Source organism: Lingula anatina, chromosome 9 (assembly GCF_051362555.1).
Source record: "Lingula anatina isolate TDL-2025a chromosome 9, LinAna3.0, whole genome shotgun sequence".
Taxonomy (NCBI): domain Eukaryota; kingdom Metazoa; phylum Brachiopoda; class Lingulata; order Lingulida; family Lingulidae; genus Lingula; species Lingula anatina.
The window spans coordinates 17730587-17751205 of NC_141775.1; the positions used below are offsets into that span (position 1 = coordinate 17730587).

Here is a 20619-nt window from a genome sequence, read left to right on the forward strand (position 1 = left end):
GTATGTGTACTAAGCATGCGTGTATGTGTGTGTGTGTGTGTGTGTGTGTTCACTAACATCACCCGGAGTTACAAAGGTCCTTTTTGAAGTCTCCAGACTCAAGTTAACTGATTCATGTAGTAGCGAGGTTTATGCATACAGAAACACCTCAAAATCACAGCCGAAAACAGCCCCTGTAGAACATAACTAGACCTACATAATTGTGAAGGTCTTTGTAAAAAAATTAAATGAATTGGATAAATAAGATATGATTGGTTAAATGACTGAATGTAACTGTGCTAATTTTAGTAATGAAGTCACATTGTGGCCTGTTCGGTTTAATAAAGCATTTTTTTTGTAACGAGTAATGAACTTAAAAAAAAAAAAAAAAAAAAAAAAAAAAAAAAAAAAAAAAAAAAAAAAAACATCGTAAAATAAACATAATTAGCCAAGCAAGCCCAAAACCCCTATGACGAAAAAAAAAAAAAATCGCACGGCGTGTTTTTTACTTGATAATGATATTCCAATAAGATCATACGCGGCTGTTTGCTGGTTGTTTGGAATTTGCAAGGTTATGTATTCCGGATCTCAAGGGAGCGGGCCTTTAAATATCTGGCAACGTATTCTCTGACATAGTGCTGCATAAGTTTATGTGAGCGATGGAGGGGAAACGCTGTACCAGAATCATATGGCTGTTGATATTGATTTTATGTTGTAAGTACAAACGCTCCTCTGGGAGTCACGGAAATCCAAATAAGATTTATATAACTTTATCTGATTTATTGCTTCAGAATCGCAATTATCAGCAGAAGAACTGGTTTTAAGGTATTTTTTTCTTGAACAGCTGGTTGTATTATACCATGCAGTAAAACTAAGATTCATCTCAAAATGAAAAAAAAAAAAAAAAAAAAAAACACAAGCAAGATAGATCTTAAATAGCTGAGGCAGACGACAGATACAGCACTTAGTGTAAAAACAACGTAACTGCATTCGTGTTTTCATGTGTATTGCGCTGTGTTGCCCTATATTGCGCTATAGGGACCATTCTCAGACCCTATCGTACCAACTGTAGATCGATCTATCTCCATGGGGATTCTCACTAAATTGCAATCAACTAAAGCAGCTTGGAAGTCTGGCATGCCTACTGAAGCTGTTAGATGGTAATAAACTATATAGGTCTATTGTTTAGCAGCTTCAGTAGGCGTGCCAGACATCAAAGCCTCTTAAGCTGCATGAACGCAATTTAGCGTGAAACACCTTGAGGATGGATTGATATACTGTTAGATCGATCTAGTTATGGAGACCCAGTCATATATTGCGCATATTCAGGAACACCGCAGTTGGGTTGGATTTATATTGCATGCATATTTCACATACGTTGTATCATTGTACACATTGTATCATTTACAGTTGACTGTTACTTTCTTTAGGCAACGTTCTTGTTTCTGGGAATGAATTGCGAGATAAAATGCAAGTAGACGAGTCGAAAGGTAACATATTATTTTTTTCTTGAGGTCGACCGCAAATGAATTTTTTTTTTTTTTTGCATTTACTAAACTTAACACCCAAAGCGCGTATAACTATAAGTAATTCATCTAAGACTGAACGCTAAAGAACAGTGTCTTGTAACGACATAATTCTATGTATTCTCACCTTATAAAATTGAATAGGAAATTTAAACCGAAGTCACAAATGAAATATATTGCAATTTCAATTCAAAAAACAATTTCTGACGCTAGTTGTGTTATTTGTCAAAAAAATATGCTTATTTTCTTTACAGAGCGCCGAGCGGTAAATGCGTTTATTGCCCAGAATCGCGCCAAAAGTTTCGTGGCAGACGATACAGTTAAGCGCCGCGTGAGGCGAGGATGGCCGGGGAAAGAGAGAGAGGAGAGAGAGGAAAGAGAAGATATTCTCGAAGAGTGGGATAGCCGTAGAAGTGGCTAAAAACACCTCTAAAGCGACTGATCCACTAAATATGATTTCCAACTCACACCGGATTTCATAGAAATCAATTATGATATCAGCAAAATTGTTGAAAATTAATGAAAAATTAAATGTACTATTTTTCATAAATCGATTTGGAATACTGTCCACGAATTCTGAACAATAAAAGCTTTTAATGTCGTAAAAGGAATTTCAATCATTTTAGTGGTAGAATTTTCGGGCCATTTGTAATACCGGTATTGTTCTCATTATTTGCATTAATGCTGCCGAGATTTAGGCCCTACGTACGTCCTGGTTTCTTTTCCAAAGAAAGTCTGTTTTAAGGTTATACAATTTAATCAAGCAAAAACAACAGTTTATTTTTTCAAGGTCAGTAAAACAACAGTTTATTTTTTCAAGGTCAGTAAAACAACGGTTTATTTTTCAAGGTCAGTGAGACTATAGATCCGGATCGTATACATGGGTTATTATTCCCTTAGTTTTCAATTAGGGTTACATTTTTTCACTGTAAACTCTTAAATTTTATCAAGGCTTAATTATTTCTTATTGTATCTCGAGAATTAACTCCTTTTCCATGTTGCAATACTGCGTCAAATATTCCTCAATGCCAAAGGTGGCACCTGCGAGAACAAACAAATATTTCACCACTCTAATATTTTTAATAAATAAATAAATAAATAAATAAATAAATAAATAAATAAATACTGTTGAACAATGGTTCCTGTTACATAAATGGCAGGTGGGGATTAACTCGAACACCCAGGTTCTTATAAGTTATCATCGTAATTGGACCTATTTACAAACACAATTTCTATTGTTTTCGCTTCAATTTATCATGTAAGGATCACTCGGCGATGGTTCGACGCATGCAAGAGTCTAAAAAGTACTCGTGCGTATATGTACTAAGAGTATTGTGTGTGTGTGTGTGTGTGCGCGCGCGCGCGCGCGTTTCACTTTCAGTCATTTTGGTGGTAGAATTTTGAATATTGGTCTCAAATAACGCATCAAGCTCGAAAAATAGCCCTATCACGCATTACGAAAAAGGTATTCCGTACTCTCAATTTTGGGGCCATTTGTAATATCGATATGGTTTTCATTATTTGCTTTAATGCTGCCGAGATTTACGTACGTCCTGGTTTCTTTTCCAATTAGGGCCTATTTTAAGGTTAGGCTATAACAATTTAACCAAGCAAAAACAACAGTTTATTTTTCAAGGTCAGTGAGTCTATAGATCCGGGTCGTATATAAGGGTTATTATTCCCCTTGTTTTCAATTAAGATTACATTTTTTCACTGTAAACTCTTAAATTTTATCAAGGCTTAATTATTAGTACTTCGTCAAATATTCCCCAAATGCCAAGAGTGGCAAGTGCGATATCAAGCAAATATTTTACCAATTAAATATTCTTTTTAAAAATAAATAAATTAATTATTAATTAATTTATTAAAATACATAAATACTATTGAATAAAGGTTCCTGTTACATAAATGGTAGATAAGGATAAACTCGACCAACCAGGATCTCATCAGTTATCAACGCAATAGGACCTATTTACAAAACATAATTTCTATTTTTTACGCTTCAATTTATCATGTATGGTTCACTCGGCGATGGTTCGACGAATGCAATTTAAAAGTCAAAATGTGTTCGTGCGTATGTGTAGGTCTACTAAGTGTGTGTGTGTGTGTGTGTGTGTTTTCACTTACATCACCCGGAGTTTCAGAGATAACATTTGAAGAGTCCAGACACAAGTTAACTGATACATGTACTAGTGAGGTTCATGTATATCTATACCGGTAGACCTACATCTATATCTCTGCCCATGACCAGGGATCCCCGATTATGCCGGCAATTGATCAAAAACATAAATTCTTTCTTTAACCAGATTCATCCTTACTTCCAGCCCCACCCCTCACCACCTTTCAAGAAATTGAATTTACTTATTTAAAAAGTTTATCCGAGAGAAACGGAAGCAAAGCGCCAGAATTAAGCATTTTAGGCCCCTATATCCTCTCCGTGCAAACCAAGAAAATTACAAATTATGCATGCACATATATAGAAATAAAAATAAATGGCGCATATGATAGAAGGTCTTACTGTGAGTTCACGGGAAATAAAATCATCATTTCACAAATCACTAGTCGAAAATCCTTACATTGACATGCATATGTAGGCTACATGTAGGCCTATAACTGCAGGGTATAACATTGATTTCGTTTCACAAAGAGCAAACAATAAAAAGCATTATTCACGTGACCTGGGTATGGGGTGCTTCACAGATAACGCTAAAAAACGCACCTCGTGAAATAAGAAAGTGGCTTTTGTGGGTAACGAAAATTCCCAAAGGGACACTCATATGAGGGCATTCCCAGAGATTAATAGGGTGCATTCCCAGAGATTTAGATCGATCCAGAGGCTTCGTTCACATGGAAAGTCTATTTTCTAAAAATCTATTTTCTATTCGCGGTATCTTATGATCACGGTCTGTGCCCTGAATACCCCGCGGCGTAATTACTGGCAGCGCGAGCCAGTTACTTACAGGAACTTAAAGTAACTGGCTTGCGCTGATAGTAATTACGCCGCGGGATGTTCAGGGCACAGACCGTGTTCATAAGATACCGCGAATAGAAAATAGATTTTTAGAAAATAGACTTTCCATGTGAACGAAGCCTAAGATTTAGATCGACCTAACTCCCTGGGGGTTCACGCTAAATTGCAGTCAGCCGAGCGGGCACCATAGTTAATTACCCTCTTACAGCTTTTAGTAGGCGGGACAGACGCTTAAGCCGGCCAAGCTGACAGTAATCTAGTGAGACTCCCCACAGGGATAGATCGATCTAAAATCTATGGAAATGGGGTGTTAGATCGATCTTACTAGATTGACCTAACTCCCTGTGGGTTCACGCTAAATTGCAGTCAGCCGACCGCGCTCGGAAGTTAATAACCCTATTACAGCTTTTAGTAGGCGGGACAGACATTTAAGTTAGACTCTCCGCGGGAATAGATCGATCTAAAATCTCTGGGAATGCGCCCTTATGATGCATACAAGTGTGTACTTGTCATGTAATTTGTAAAGCTTGGACCCATTCCTTTGCGCTGAAACATCCACTGTCTGGGTAACAGGTTTTTAAACTGTTTTCTCTTATCATTGATTTGATTTTGTAATTCAAACTGGGCGAATTTCCCTTTAGGAACGTAGGAACAAATAAAAGGTAGCACAGGTATGGAGTGGGGACTGTCTTGTAAGACTGAATCCATAACGAGGCTACCGGAAGTGTCGGTGAGTAGAAGGTCCAACGTGGCTTAACGCAATATTGTGTGTTTTAATCACTTTCTTCACTAAAATGTGACAAAGTTACGAACTTAAAAGACGAGAATTTTGCTAAGTACGTCCATGTCCAAATTTGAGCAAATTCTTTCTGTTCTGTATGTGAGAAATACCTCTATAAGTGGTCTGGTCGAAGGTCGGACGACTGAAAATGGCGTTTTGACAGTCGCCTGCATTCAGCATCTTACTGCCGGCAACTCAAAAAGGTTGATCTTGTTTTTTTAATCCTAACTCTTTGGATTATTAGTGGTGTTAATGCTGTGGTAGGATTTTATGGCAGAGCCCCCCTCCCCTTTGCTTTTGAACCTGGACTAAATGTAGTTGCTAACTTTGGCAAGATGCGTTTATTAGATGGGGTGCAGCACAAATAAAAATCATCCAAGCAAGATCGAATCCTGCCATGTAATTTTCTGACGTATATCAATTGAGCTGTTTTTGCGCTTGTTTTTCCTTGTTCTATAATTGTATACAGCTGAAGATTGGTTTATTACAGCGCTTAGGAGCGTTTATGAATTGATATGGATTCATCAGCCTATATCTATCTTCCATGCCCTTTGATATTTTCATTATTATTTTGCCAGTATATATATATTTTGCCAGTATATATATATATATATATATATATATATATATATATATATATAAACTGCTGCAGAAAGAGTATATACTGAGAATTTTACTATTTTTTTTATTATTTTACTAGAATACATCTCCAATATGGATGAATCAGAATCAGCAGCATCTAAGCCAAATGTGGTATCACAGTTCTTTAAAAGACTTGGAGATGTGAGTACTGAACACCTGAAACTTTCCACATTATATAGTACATAACCAAGTAGGGGTGTTTTATGTTGTGAAATAAGTGGTAAAAGTGGCACACTGAAGAGAATAATAAATGGTGAAGTGAATGGTTGAAAGGTCATGTCTTGTAGCCTGAAGTCAAATTACATTTATCATGAGTGATTTATTTTGTGAAAGGTATGAATACATCTTATAAATTGTATATCTATATTTAGTATTGTGAATATATTCATCTATTTATTTTAGGCTCCAAATAAAGAATTGAATTCATTTGAAAAAAAATCACGCGGTTGTGGATTAAGAAATAGGGAATTTTTGCTGCACTGGTATTTGAGAAAATATGAATATTTTTTTTTTGTTTTGTTTTGTTTTTCTTAAGTGACCAAATTAGTTTTTCTTTCAGATATATCAAAAATTTTTGGATAATTTAACCCCCCACACAGCAGTTAGATGGGCTGCGACGTCTTTAATAGCTGTACTGTATGGCTTAAGGGTATTTCTTTTAAAGGTATGTCTATAATTTCAAATAATTATGAAATTCTTCCCAGGGGTAATGTTTAAAGAGAGGGCAGGAGCATTTTACTTATGTGTGTCAAAATTTTATAGTTATTGTACCACCAGCGTTAGCGCTGGCGGTACACATGGTTTTAGTCCCGTCCGGTCCGTTCCGCCGGCTCCTGCGGCTCCGCCGCCATGTCATCGTTACCGCTTCTCCTCCTAGACGGTAAGGGCCCCTATACCCATCTCTTGGATTTAGGTCACCTATAATCTCAACTCGTTCCACGTAAAATTTGGGCTTTGTCGGTATTGGGGTCTAGGTGTGGCATTCATTGCAATGCACCCTTGTCCAAAAATGGCAAAATTAAATGCTAATTATCTACCCTACGGAAGGAATTATGGGAAAAATTTCTACAGACGGCTTTCCAAAAGTCATATGTGTAGATTTCAAATATGCCCTTGGATTTGACCTTTGACCTTAATTTCAAGGTCAAACAGGCCAAATTTTTCAAAAAAATGAATTTTTTTACGAAAAAAAAATTATTTGCGCTGTTATTCAGACACCACACAGACTTAACCAATAATATTATTGGAAAATGATACCCTTCAGGTCATCTTTCATCTCCGTGAATTTGGGGTCAATCAGTGCATTTTAACGGGAGTAGCGGCCATAAGATACCGAAACTGAAAACTGTCTCTAATTCGGGAACCGTTAATGCTAGAGACCCATTCTTTTTTGCATTTTGTAGAGCATGTAAAGCCCAACACTGGAGGTGGTCTCCGTTTTTTTGTATTCCATACAGTTTTCGAGCTACGCTGTATCAAAAAGTACATATTGGTGGTGAAAGCAAAATGTGCAGTACGGTAATGGATAATAAATTTTGAACTCTGGAAAAATAAAACATAAGGCTTGGCAAAGCAGATAACTTGTGGTCAAAAATGACATTATTTCATCAAATTTGAACTTCTGGAACTTCAGAGCACCTCCCATTTCAAGAATTTCGACCAAAATGACCTTTTCTTTATTTTAATTAATTTTTTCTGTAGGAAATTTATGGCACATTAAGGTAACTCCAAAATTATAACATTAAGTCATATACTGGCAATCTAAATGTGACCTTGAAATTGACCTTTGACCTAATTTTCACCATGAACTGAACTTTGCAAATTTTGCTTCCCTTTTATCTCCAAAACTGGCAGAGATAGGTCCATAGTTTCTATTGAACTTGAATATGAAGTCATATACTGGCAATCTAAATGTGACCTTGAAATTGACCTTTGACCTACTTTTCACCATGAACTGAACTTTGAAATTTTGCTTCCCTTTTATCTCCAAAACTGGCAGAGATAGGTCCATAGTTACTATTGAAGTTGAATAGGAAGTCATATACTGGCAATCTAAATGTGACCTTGAAATTGACCTTTGACCTACTTTTCACCATGAACTGAACTCTGCTAATTTCTTTCTCTTTTAACTCCAAACCTGGCAGAGATAGGTCCATAGTTACTATTGAAGTTGAATAGGAAGTCATATACTGGCAATCTTACTGTGACCTTGAAATTGACCTTTGACCTACTTTTCACCATGAACTGAACTTTGCAAATTTTGCTTCCCTTTTATCTCCAAAACTGGATAGGTCCATAGTTTTTATTGAACTTGAATAGGAAGTCATATACTGGCACATATTGGTGGTGAAAACAAAATGTGCAGTACTGTAATGGATAATAAATTTTGAACTCCGGAAAAATAAAACATAAGGCTTGGCAAAGCAGACAACTTGTGGTCAAAAATGACATTATTTCATCAAATTTGAACATCTGGAACTTCAGAACACCTCTTATTTCAAGAATTTTGACCAAAATGACCTTTTCTTTATTTTAATTAATTTTTTTCTGTAGGAAATTTATGGCACATTATGGTAACTCCAAAATTAAAACATTTAGTCCCTTATATCTCCAAAACTGGCAGAGATAGGTCCATAGTTACTATTGAAGTTGAATAGGAAGTCATATACTGGCAATTTTACTGTGACCTTGAAATTGACCTTTGACCTACTTTTCACCATGAACTGAACTTTGCATATTTTTCTTCCCTTTTATCTACAAAACTGGCAGAGATAGGTCCATAGTTACTATTGAACTTGAATAAGAAGTCAGAGATAGGTCCATAGTTTCTATTGAACTTGCATGGAAAGTCATATACTGGCAATCTAAGTGTGACCTTGAAATTGACCTTTGACCTACTTTTTATCATGAATTGAACTTTGCAAATTTTGGTTCCCTTTTATCTCCAAAACTGGCAGAGATAGGTCCATAGTTTCTATTGAACTTGCATGGAAAGTCATATACTGGCAATCTAAATGTGACCTTGAAATTGACCTTTGACCTACTTTTCACTATGAACTGAATTTTGCAAATTTCTTTCTCTTTTATCTCCAAACCTGGCAGAGATAGGTCCATAGTTACCATTAAAGTTGAATAGGAAGTCATATACTGGCAATTTACTGTGACCTTGAAATTGACCTTTGACCTACCTTACGATGAACTTAACTTTGATTGTACCATTTTAAGTTATATATATTTTTTGCATATTTTGAAAATTCTTGTTGATTTTATTTTTACAGCTTGTCAAGCATAAGACTGGTGGCTGTGTCCCTTCTTTTGTGTATGTGGGGGTCTATACCAATGCGCTTGCTCCAGCTGGTGGTACAATATTCGGAGGCGGTATCGCCTCTCTGATCCTCTAGTTTATTGCTGCTGCTGTGTAAAAGACGCGAGTTCACAAGGTTTTCAGGAAAAGTTAAGAAAATATCTGATTTTGATTGAGTTTTTAATAATTTTTGTCACCAAAATGGTGATATTTTTTAAGAAAACTGTACGGATAAGTCATTTAGGTATTTGAAATCCTAGTGCTATCCTAGGCTGCGCCTTAAATGAGTGAAATATCATGTTGGTTGCAAATAATAATAATAATAAAGGAAACAACTAAAGATGAACGGTACTTTAACCCATGTTTTATTTGTTTATATTTTAGGGTTGGTACATAGTTACATATGCACTGGGCATTTATTTGCTGAATTTATTCATAGCATTCCTCACACCCAAGATGGACCCTGTGATGCAAGAAGACATAGGTAGGGCTGTCTTGAATTGAGTCACCACCTACAGTGTAAATATGAGAAAACTGTAAAGAGTGTTGATGGTGATGATGCTACTGCGTAATTTTTGTTATGGATGATAAATTAGGCGATGTTATTTTAAGAAAGTTAAACAAAACATTTAAATTGTGCAATGTAAATTATATTAAAGAGCTGGCCAAAAAATTCCACTTAATTATTTTTATCACTTTATTAATTTTCTTTTTTTTTTTTCAGATGCAGAGGATGGACCATCGTTACCCACCAGAGCAAGTGAGGAGTTTAGACCATTTATACGAAGACTGCCAGAATTTAAATTTTGGTAGGTTTTTATCTGTTATGTCTTTCTTGATATTATTGTTTGACTCTATATCACCTTGCTGGGGTAGCGCTAACACTCGCCAATTTAGCCAAATGCTAAAACTGACTGAAATTGGCTAAACAAAAAGGGCTTGATTTGACTTATTTTAGTCAAATTTAAACCATTTGGACATAAAAGTGATGAAAAGTAGTATTTTGGCTTAATGGAAAAATTGCTAGCTCCACCCCAGCCTTGCCTTTGTTCTTCTCTGTTTTTTCCTTTTCTTCCTTTCAATTTTTTCTTTCTCTCTCTTTCAGTTCTGTCAACACCGTCAATTAATTTCTTGTAATATTATTTCATCCTCTCATCCAAGTGTTTCACTGTCATTAGAAAACTGCTTTGACTGTTTTGTTTGTTCGTTCTTCGAGTATTAAAAAGAAATCAAACAATCTATGAACCAGTAATCATGTGATGGTTTTGTTTCAGGCATTCTGCAACAAAAGCTTTTTTGATAGCCATGTTTTGTACGTTCTTCGATGCACTGAATATCCCTGTATTCTGGCCTATACTTGTCATGTATTTCATCATCCTCTTCACAATTACCATGAAAAGACAAATAAAGGTAAGTCATTCACCGCTTCCAGTCAATACTGTATGACGTTTCTTAATTGCCTAGCTCTGTAAACTATAGAAAAGTAATTTTTTGATGCTTTAGTACTTTGTTATTTAAAATTGAGGTTGGTTTTTGCCAAATAATTAGATAATGAGGTATGGATTTTGTTTTTGTTTTTCTTTTTTTTTTTTTTTTTTTTTTGGTAATTAGATCTTTGGATATAGAATTAAGCCCTGCCTATTTTCAGATTACTTGTGATTTGAAAGAGACTGCATCTCTTTGACTCGTTGTTTAAATATTATTTTATAATTAATAGCTTTATTCTTTGGCTCCTTTCAGCACATGATCAAGTATAGATACCTGCCGTTCACCCACGGAAAGACAGTCTACAAAGGCAAAGATGACAGCGGAAAAGTGGTTAGTTAGGAATAAATCCTACAAACTTTTGACTTTTTCTCTCTCTTTTGGGATTGGTGGAATAGTTTGCTATCAGTGCACCATCAGTGAATAGCCAGGAAGTTTGGAAAGTAACTGCTGTTTTTTATTTGGATGTCCACTGCATTTTGATGGACATTAAGCAATTAATATGACGCCATACTGATAGAATTAACTGGGCTCCAAATATTAAACAAACTTTTGGTGATTGCTGTATTTGCTTTTCTTTTGCTAAAGGTGAAGAAAAGAAAACGATCATCTTTTTATTCAGATATCACGGACAATGCATTAATACTAAATTGGGCTCATCATTGGCTAAATCAGACAATAAACTAAAACAGTGGAAAATGCAAAGAAAAATGTATACCATTGTACGTGAAGCATATCAAAGGTATTGCATTCTAGACCTTGTAGCAGGAAAAACGACTATTTTCTTAAGCATTGGTGAATCCTAGATCAAATTTGACAGCATAATGACAAAAAATCTGCAAAATTAATTAAAAAGCAATGGGTTTTTATTCAGTATTGTACTAGTACTTCATATTAGAATATACGAATATAATTATTATAGTCAGTGGCCAGCAGTTAATTGCAGCACAAATGAAAAATAAGTAAAGAAGCAGTTAAGTTGGAAGCATGGAGCAAGTGAAAATGTGCAAGAGGAAAGTTTAAAACAAGTAGGATGGTTTGAGAAAAAATAATCAGTTTTAACCTTTGACCACCCTGACTGCCTCAAGTAATTGTACAGAACTAAGGGAGCATTCCCATCACCTTATCGTACTAGCTGGATCGATCTAACTGCTCGGGGGATTTTCGCTAAATTGCATTCAATTTAAGCAGTTTAAATGCCTGGAATGCCCCTTCTTAACTTAAAGTTCATGCTGTTGTTCATGTTGCTTTGCGAAGGGGCATGCCAGATAATTAAGTTGATTACATTGTGTGCATCTTAGAGAGAACAACTGCTGCTATAGATTGATCCTGTTAGTACAATAAGGTTATGGGAACACAGTCTAAGGATAATGTACACAGACATCGAAGGGTTAAATATAAATACATATATTTTTGCTCCATATTTTATGGAAATATGCATGTAGAATGCAAGGAATATTTTATCATTACATTATGATTTATTGTGTAAGATGTAAGCAGCTGATGATGCGTTTGTCTTTCTGCTTGGAAATGTTCCCATGTCAATATGTATAATATCATTCATGTAGGACATTGGCAATGTTTTTATTATTATCATTTCAGTATTTTTTTTTTTTTTTTTTTTTTTTTTTTTGAAATATTCTGTTTCATGATTATTTGTTTCTATTCATTTATTTATCATTTTTGTCACGGGAATATAATTTTAAAAATTTGTTAGGTCATGTGTTTATTATGCCTCATAGTGTTCAGTTAAGTTTTCATCTGACGGTAACTTTTTTTTTTTTTTTTTTAAGAAAACATTTTTTACTTTTCTTGCTATAAAAAATATTTTCATGGCATCAGACAAAACTTGGAAGTGTAGGACCCTCTTTGTTAAATAGATTTAAACCAGTCATTAAAACCACATGTATTTCTGGAAATTGTAAACAAATACAGAAAAACATGAAGAGATGGCACAGTGAGAAACTAACAGATCCTCAAGACTTACTGCAAGTTTTGATGGTTTATTATCTATTTAATCATTTGTTTAAAGCCCTCAAGTGTAACGAAGGCAAAGAAAATATTACAGAATTTGTTCAGGATGTAGTAATTGTTAATATGGCAAGAACCTGGTTTTTAGAAGGTGATAAGTAGAAGTAAAAACCCATTGCTAGTTAGCATCGTAATGTTTTGTTCTCATACTGGCATAGATAGCTAGAAATAACCATTTATGTTTCTAAAATACATAAAAAAAATTTACAACCGTATTGTTGTTTTTATTGGCTTGTACTTAATGTTACATTTTCAAATGGTGGTGGATGTTGTTGGTATTGAAGTCAACATTTGTGAAAATATTATAATCATTGGAAAACATTGTACGTTTTTTTTTCCTAAAATATATTGTTAAATTTACTTGAGTGTATTTGAATTAAGTAAATTTTTTTCTGCAAAAGTCACTTTCACTTTCCTTAAATAAGTGTTTTTTTTTTTATTTTTCAATACATCCGTATTACCTGATGTACATTTTTATCCACCCATGGCTCATTTCATTAAAAGTTGGTACTTTTCATACTTTGACACTCTGCACCTCAGAATTTAAAAAAATATGGTCTGACTGCTTTATGGTAAAATAAAAAGATCTGTACATCTGGGCAAGGACTAAACTGGTCATATTAAATACATGTGAGCAGCATATTCACAATCAAAAACAATTTAAGTAGCAGTAGCTTGTAATTATATACAGTATAGGGTAACATGAGATGAATTGCGATTCTAAATGCTGCAGCATTAAAAAGATTCTCCCTCTTTATAAAAGCTAAAAGTGGAGTCCCCTTTTACCTGCTTCTCCATGAAATAATCCAGAAAGAGACTTTTTTTAATGAACATATATTACTTAATAAATATCTAACAAAAGAAAAGTAAAACAAAGAGCAATTTTAGAACAGGAGACTAACAGATCCACCATCTAATATAGCAACCTACTAAATAGCTTGTCGCTTAATTCAAGCTTAGCCACTTAATAGCTTCCGCTGGGATTACGCAACTATCACTTAAGTGGGTCGGCCATATTTGATGGAGTCTGCTCTGTTAGTTCACTGTTCTGAATGCACTCAAATTTATACATTTGAATTGGATTTTCGGCAAATGTTGCCTTGACTCCCCCCCCCCTCCCCCCCCCCCAAAAAAAAATGGAGCAGTTTCATCATCTTCAAATTTCCACATATGCCTGGTTTTGTATAGAAATGCTTATTGAAATGGGGTATTGAAAATAAAAGCCGGCATTTATCAGATCAAAAATTTAATGTTTTACAAGGAGTAAGTAATTTGATTCTAAGATTTTAAAGTTTTGGGCATATGTGGTAGATCGGGGTTATTAAAGGAAAAGTGTTAAAATGTAGTGTAGTTTATAGTTTTGCTACTAATGACCTAAAGCTTTCTGTATGCCGTATGGTGTAATTTATGAGTTGGTGATTATGCTTACCTTGAAGTTAATAACCCTTTGCTGGGGTAGCGCTAGCAATTTTTTTTTCGCTTAGCCAAATCACCACTTTTTTGTCCATTTGTTATCAAAATGGATATAATTTGATTAAAACAAGTCAAATCAAGCCCTTTTTGTTTTGCCAATTTAAGTCACTTTTAGCATTTGGTTAAATTGGCAAGTGTTTTCACTACCCCAGCTTTGTACTTGGACATGCGGGCATGCATAGTGGATATGAAAGTTTTCTTTTCATTAATAATATATCATTAAGTAATTTTCATAACTTTCTGCTGACAATGATGGTGTACTGTCATTTTAGTTACTTTAAAGTTGATTTTGTGAGTCATTTACAGTTACATAGTTTCAGTGTTATGAAAATGTATTTATTTCATATTCAGGAGTAAAAACTATTTTACAACCAATTCCTGCTTCATGTCTTTTTTTTTTTTTTTTTTTTTTTTTGTCATTTTCACTAGTCTAAATCTTTTCTTGCTTGAAAAGTCAATACAGATATTTATTTGTGATTTGCCCTCGTTTTGTATTTTCATCAGTATTTGAGCAAAATTTTTTGGATAACCTCTAGCTTTCTCTTTGTGGATTTTTTTTTTTACTTGAGACCAACCATTATGGGACGAAATGACCAAATGCTGGTCTCAGCCTTTTATTCAAAAGTTAAAAAAAAAAAAAAGCTGTTTATGTCAGGGATAAAAGTCTAGTAGTTCAAACTCCTGCCCTGCTCAACTTTATCATAGTTCAGCCAATGTATTTCATGATAACTTGTGGATGAAAGGTTTATGAAAAATGCCAATAAAAATCTATTGGAATGTGGAAATTCTAAGGAATACATTGTTAAACGAGGGAATAGTGTTTGAAAAACGCTTTATTTTATTATAAGACCAGATAATTCAATCTCTCTCTCGTGACTTTATTCCCACACACTAAGTATGCAGTCACATGCACTAATGGAAGTCTCTGTCAAAAAAATATGATAATAATATTAAAATAATACTGTAATATTTCTTGCAACTAAACATGGATGGGTTTAAGATGCGATATGCATCCACATTTGCTGTCATTTTGCAAATGAGACACAATTTTTCATGTATTTCTTTGCTGAGCTGACAACACTGTTGGATCATCTCCACATTTAGCTATTCTTATAATAAATAACATTATATAAGAGTTTTAATTCATGAGTAGACTTCACAGCGCATATGTTTCTTATTTCAGATAACAGCCATGCCACAAGAAATGTAGCTAGGGCAACATTTAGCATTACGTACATCGCCATCTGGTGACTGGGACTGCAATTAATGAACACACAATGGCTGCATTTGCCAATTAAAAAAGAAAACCAAAAAAAAAAAAAAAAAAAGAACAGAAAAAAACTTGACAGGAAGCAAGATGATACAGCTGGTTCGGTGCTAATTACAGTGCCATCTATTGGATCTGATTGAAGTGAATGAATACACTGTAAGCACAGGATAATTAGAGAAGAAAAGAGGAAGAAGAGAAAGAAAATCTAATGCCAAACATATTTATACAGCCGTTTTGTTTCTAATTCAATGGATCCTGGTGGATATGATGTATGTTATTGAACACACAATGACAACTCTTAATGATTTAAAAGAAAAGGGAAAAATAAACCTCTCACAAAAAACAAGTTCACACAGCTGACTGGTGATTTCAGCACCACCTGGTGGACCTGAAGAAAGTTATTATGCAATATTGAATATACTAAATGCGATAGGAGATAGTGGTTGTTTTTAACATAGGATATGTCACGGTTAAACTTGGATATTATGCCATCCACATAAGGCCACAAGTAAAAGAATTATATTATAACTGGTTTTTTATTCTTTTTCAATGTATCCATCTTTTTCATTGTACGTGTATGCTAGCTAGGATTGTTGTTTGGTTGTTCTGGGGGACCAGTTTCCATAGGGTCTCGAACCCTAATAAACTGTGACCAAAATTTAAAACAATGAAAGCAACCACTTGTAGTCCAAAAAGAGAAACACTGTGCCTGTTTGATAACAAGAAAAACTTGTTTAAGACCAATGATTACTATTTAAATGAACTAGTGTAGGTTTATTTTGCACTGAAGCAGGCCAAATGTCTGGCTTACTTTGGACAAATTTTGTAAAACTAGCCGCATGTTTACATATCTTGAACTGAAGCAGGCCAAATGCTTGGTCTGAAAGTTTGGATAAATTTTAGACTAAGGCTCTCTTTTGAAACTGGCCCCATCTTATCAAGTGCAGTTCATGGGTTGTTTAGGTAACATAAAGATTTTACTTGTTAATATTGTATGACTTATTCAGTGAGAAAGGGTAAACCAGTTGAACTAGATATTCAGAGGTCATTATCTAATCAAATGTGGCAAAGATGCAAGTCTAAATGCTATTATCACGTTGAAGGACCATTTTATATGTACCCTTGCAGTCGGCTTATGACTGCTTAATTTACTGACATCAGTGATGTCCATTACCTTATTTAGGATAAAATGTAAGTCTTTCCTGTGAATAAAAGAGACCATTAACATATATTTACTGGCTCATTATCATAATGTTAAAATGGAGTAAAATTTGCTTATCTTCATATTTCTTTTCATAACTGACACAACTTCATTTTAATTAATTTCAACAAAGACAAAACAAATTTTACTGTTTATAAAATTATTTTACTTCAACCTCGTCAATCGCCCTTTTCTGTATACATTAGCAAATTTACATACTAGAGTAATATTTAGCATCATTGTACAAAATTTACATATATTATTTACAATGATAAATACAAGCCACCAAATACTTGTGAAAATTCAAAAGCATGGAAACCCAACCTTCACATGAATCAAGTCAGATTCTGTAATCTACATGCACTCACTAATAAATTCTGAACCCAAGTAAGGAGCTTTCTGTTTACATGGCATTAATTCACTAATTCAGCATTTGGCATCCCCTTTAATACCATATTCATCACAAAACGTGTTTATACTCCTGGTGCTTGTTTCATAAAGAAAAAGGAAACAAATTCCACGGGACATCCTTTTTAGATCATTTGTGTGACAAAACTTAAACAGCTAATTCCAAATTGGCTACAATTTTAGCCTAGAAACTGAATTAGTCAGTTAATTCTAAGTTGGCTTGAGTATTATCCCAGAAACTGACTTAAGTCTCTTCCTGAGACAGTTCTATATGGTCCGTGTTGGACGTCAGTCTTCCCAAGAGCTGATATGTAAGAACAAGTCGAAGGCGTGTCCAGGGTCTGCTGTCCTCAGTTTGGGTTTGGACAGCGGCACGGACCTGGTGGAGAAACTGACACTCTCTCGCTGCAGGTCCGGGGTGAAGAAGTCCATAATGTCTGGCTCTCGAAACTGTGGGAAGATATAACATTTCAATTGAAAGAGTTGTAATCAACTGACAGTCATGTTATTTCTGTTGTAGGAGATTATAATTGTGATTAAAAAGTTAAATTTCTTATGCAATTTTTCCTTGTTTTACCCATGTTTTCCCATGAGGTACGTAATTTTGACTCTTCAACAATGTGCCATCATCACGTCTTGACTGACAAGAAACGTCGAAATGTTACGCCTCATAGATGAGAAACACGTTTCATCTCTAGGAAGCCATATACTAGTAAGTTTATTTCACCATATTCAAACTTGTTAATGACTGATAAAATATTTTAACCTATGTTATCACATTTATCTTTGATTTGCTTCAAAAATTCACAAATGACTTGAACAAATGACTTGCATTTCACTCAGTTAATTTCAAAGCTTGTAAACTGACCCTAGTCCTTGCTTTTGGCATACAACACATGAAATCCGAATACTTGTTAACTGACCTTGGTCCTTGCTTTTGGCTTGGCTGCCGGTTTGACCTTGGCTGACCTCTCTACCTCCACCACCGCGGCCAGTTCATCAACTGGGACGTCCAGTCCCATCAGTTTGGTGAACTGGACGCTGTCCTTCTGCTTGTTGACCTGACCAACAGCCTGGAACAGTTATAACTCATACAGGTATATGGTGGAAATTGCATTGTGTCCAGAAATGCATGTAACTAAAACTGCATGTAGCAGAAATGTTTCACCACAATGTGCAGTGGAATAAATGAGTATGGAGCTTAAGAATGACAGACAAAAATCTTAAGTTTCCACATAAATCTAATTACTTAAAATGATGCAAGAAGTTGTTGGACATTATTACAAATTATCTTAAAAGAAAAAAAATATTTAATGAAAATCATACACAGTACTGCACATTCCTTTTAAACTGTTAAACCATGCTCACCTTTTCTGTAACTTTAGTTTTCACTCTCTGGGATGTCTGGAGTCTGTTTTCCACTGCGGCTGCCACATCAATTGTTGATGCTTTCACTGTCTTCAGCTCTGAGGCCACCTGGAAGTTATAAACATGTTAGATACATCTCATTTCATACTGACAGATGTGACATGAACCTCTCTCTCTAATACAGTAAAATATCTAAGAGGCAATGTTCATGCACGTTCCAGCCAAAACCAAAGGAAATAATGTTCCACAAGATTAATACAAGATAAAGAATAATTTCATTTAAAAGGTGACGAGTTCAACAGGGTGTATAGCATTTTATGAATTTTACTAGTTAGTCAATAAGCTCACAGTTTTACTTATTTTAGAAATATCCTGACGGTGGATCCTGATGGTGAAAACCTTTCATTGGAGGCATGCATTTGCAGTAAAACTACATTTTTTTCATCATTTTACATGAATTACACAATTGTAACTCTCTGCAATATATTTTTTGCAAAAGTTTTTATTACTGCCACAAGAGGGTCATTGAGTGACATAGGCAATAATAATAATACTAGTACCTTCAATGTGCTGTGGAATTCTGGCCTGGCATAAATGTTCTCTTCTGACCCAGACTTCTGTTGGAGCTTACCCTCTACTTTACTGGCTGGGTAATGATAGCCTCTCTTCTGATGTGTCTGGCTCCTAATGGCAGATGTAACACCTGGGGCCATTCTGTGGCTTTGTGAGGGAGGGGCAGACTGGGCCCTCTTCACATTTTGTCTGATGGCTTTTCTTGAATCAGTGTTCTCTTCAATTGCAGTGCTACCTTTAGTTTTGACACCTAAAGAAATTTTCCCAACAAAATTTTTATTGTCTTTTTTATTTCCTGGCTTAACTGTTGTTTCGCTTTTGGATTTCCCCTGCGTGGAAGGAAAAGCATCACCTTTACTTGTGTTTTCACTTATCTGGTAGCCATTTATCTTGGTTGCAGGTTGAGTAGCCTGCGACGAATCATCCTCTTTAGTCCTATATCTGTATACTTTACTTCCACAACCCATTTCCTTCTCTCGTGTCTCTATCAATAAGTCTTTTAAGGCATCTATTTGACTTTCTATGCTGGACTTGTCCTTGGAATGCCTTGTCACTTTAATTTGTGAGTGGAGTCCATTTTTAACATTTCCATTATTATAATGGGAGCCAGTGTCATTTTTTGTGGTATTTATAACATCAGGCTTGTTTTTGGAGTGTCCTGTTACAGAAACGCCCTCTACATCTATACAATCTTTGGCATTCTGGACACCAGGGGTCTCTGTCCCAGGACTGTCCTGTGTGGTGGCTGAGTCTGTGCTATGACTATGAAAGCTGTCAGGAGGGGACTTCATTTGAATGACATCATCAAACCTCACCCTGTGCTGCCCCCTGGTGGTGTGATCTGGCACTAGTCTTGCCGCTACTGGAGGGCCTGGCATATAACAAGGGAAAAACATACATGCATATCAGTAACATTACATGTATGTTTGTCTGTGCAGCAAACTTATTTTCAAAACTTTTATAACTTATGCCTTAAAAATCTATCTTTAGTCAACATATGGATGGCACACTGAACTACTTTATTTTAAATGTTATCCACAATATTTTATTAAAGCAATAATAACTCTTCGTTTCGGCCAAAAAATGAATTTTCCTAGAGTAAACAACAATTTTCCCATACTTACCAATGGTTAAAGAATCCATTTTTACATTCAAAGTTAGTCCCTGATTTTTTTCTAAAAAGTTTGGTTTTTTGTTAAAATCTCTTAAGAGATTTTAACAAAGTATAGCCAGCAATGGAAGTCACGTGGTCTAAAGACAAGCTCAGATAGCTAAATAATAGCTATAACTGCTGTTTTTGTGATAAAACAGAATATATTATATTTCTATGAGTTATTCACAAGGTTTTTATTGTGAAATATAGATCTTATACGAAGAGTTATTATGGCTTTAAATGATCACCCTTATGCAACTTTTACTTTATAACACAAAAAACATTTCTCCATAGCCGACATTTTATTTTATTTCAATACTAGTAAATATTTTTTTAATGTCAATGAATTACAGACTATGGAGATGTAGCTCAACAATAAGCAAATAAAGCAATAATTTTGTAGTTTTCAGTCTCTAGTGAAAGGGACAAAACCCCATTCAGAGCAGGGGACCAA

At 34.9% G+C, this 20619-nt stretch overlaps 2 protein-coding genes and 1 long non-coding RNA gene across 9 annotated transcripts in view; 2 read left to right on the forward strand and 1 right to left on the reverse strand.

Annotated features, from left to right (window-relative positions):
• The window catches only part of LOC147760027 (uncharacterized), a 5164-nt gene extending 3052 nt beyond the window's left edge, over positions 1–2112 (forward strand). For 2 of the 4 annotated variants that reach the window (XR_015331173.1, XR_015331170.1), the window contains exons 3-5: positions 1–693; positions 1410–1469; positions 1760–2112. The exon at positions 1–693 is cut by the window's left edge and continues 1366 nt beyond it. This is a non-coding gene — a long non-coding RNA (uncharacterized LOC147760027). The remainder of the gene's footprint in view (positions 694–1409; positions 1470–1759) is intronic. The other 2 variants (XR_015331171.1, XR_015331172.1) reach the window with 2 other exon arrangements.
• Positions 2113–5059: 2947 nt separating this feature from the next.
• LOC106154281 (protein RER1) lies at positions 5060–16693 on the forward strand. Of its 4 annotated transcripts, none has more exons than XM_013528595.2 (8): positions 5060–5206; positions 5958–6040; positions 6459–6563; positions 9588–9687; positions 9928–10012; positions 10478–10613; positions 10944–11021; positions 15376–16693. In XM_013528595.2, exons 2-8 carry the CDS (start codon positions 5972–5974, stop codon positions 15400–15402), a joined length of 600 nt encoding a protein of 199 aa, XP_013384049.2. In that variant the 5' UTR covers positions 5060–5206; positions 5958–5971; the 3' UTR covers positions 15403–16693. The 4 variants fall into 4 exon arrangements, with proteins under 4 accessions (XP_013384049.2, XP_086851312.1, XP_086851311.1 ...); XM_086995185.1 differs by lacking the exon at positions 5060–5206 and adding an exon at positions 5213–5312; XM_086995184.1 differs by lacking the exon at positions 5060–5206 and adding an exon at positions 5289–5460.
• Positions 16552–19895, reverse strand: LOC106169559 (uncharacterized). The gene is made up of 4 exons (XM_086995183.1): positions 19000–19895; positions 18440–18547; positions 17995–18144; positions 16552–17521 (listed from the first exon to the last, which is right to left on the reverse strand). Exons 1-4 carry the CDS (start codon positions 19888–19890, stop codon positions 17360–17362), a joined length of 1311 nt encoding a protein of 436 aa, XP_086851309.1. The 5' UTR covers positions 19891–19895; the 3' UTR covers positions 16552–17359.
• Between the last annotated feature and the right edge of the window lie 724 nt (positions 19896–20619).

Bases quoted from the DNA above. Each gene is read 5' to 3' on its own strand.
- LOC106154281 (XM_013528595.2), top strand. From the start codon at position 5,972: ATGGATGAATCAGAATCAGCAGCATCTAAGCCAAATGTGGTATCACAG. The intron at 6,564-9,587 runs GTATGTCTATAA...TTTATATTTTAG, and splicing joins TAAGGGTATTTCTTTTAAAG to GGTTGGTACATAGTTACATA. The intron at 10,614-10,943 runs GTAAGTCATTCA...GGCTCCTTTCAG, and splicing joins CCATGAAAAGACAAATAAAG to CACATGATCAAGTATAGATA.
- LOC106169559 (XM_086995183.1), bottom strand. From the start codon at position 19,890: ATGCCAGGCCCTCCAGTAGCGGCAAGACTAGTGCCAGATCACACCACC. The intron at 18,145-18,439 runs GTGAGCATGGTT...TAACTGTTCCAG, and splicing joins AAACTAAAGTTACAGAAAAG to GCTGTTGGTCAGGTCAACAA. The intron at 17,522-17,994 runs GTCAGTTAACAA...ATCTTCCCACAG, and splicing joins AGCCAAAAGCAAGGACCAAG to TTTCGAGAGCCAGACATTAT.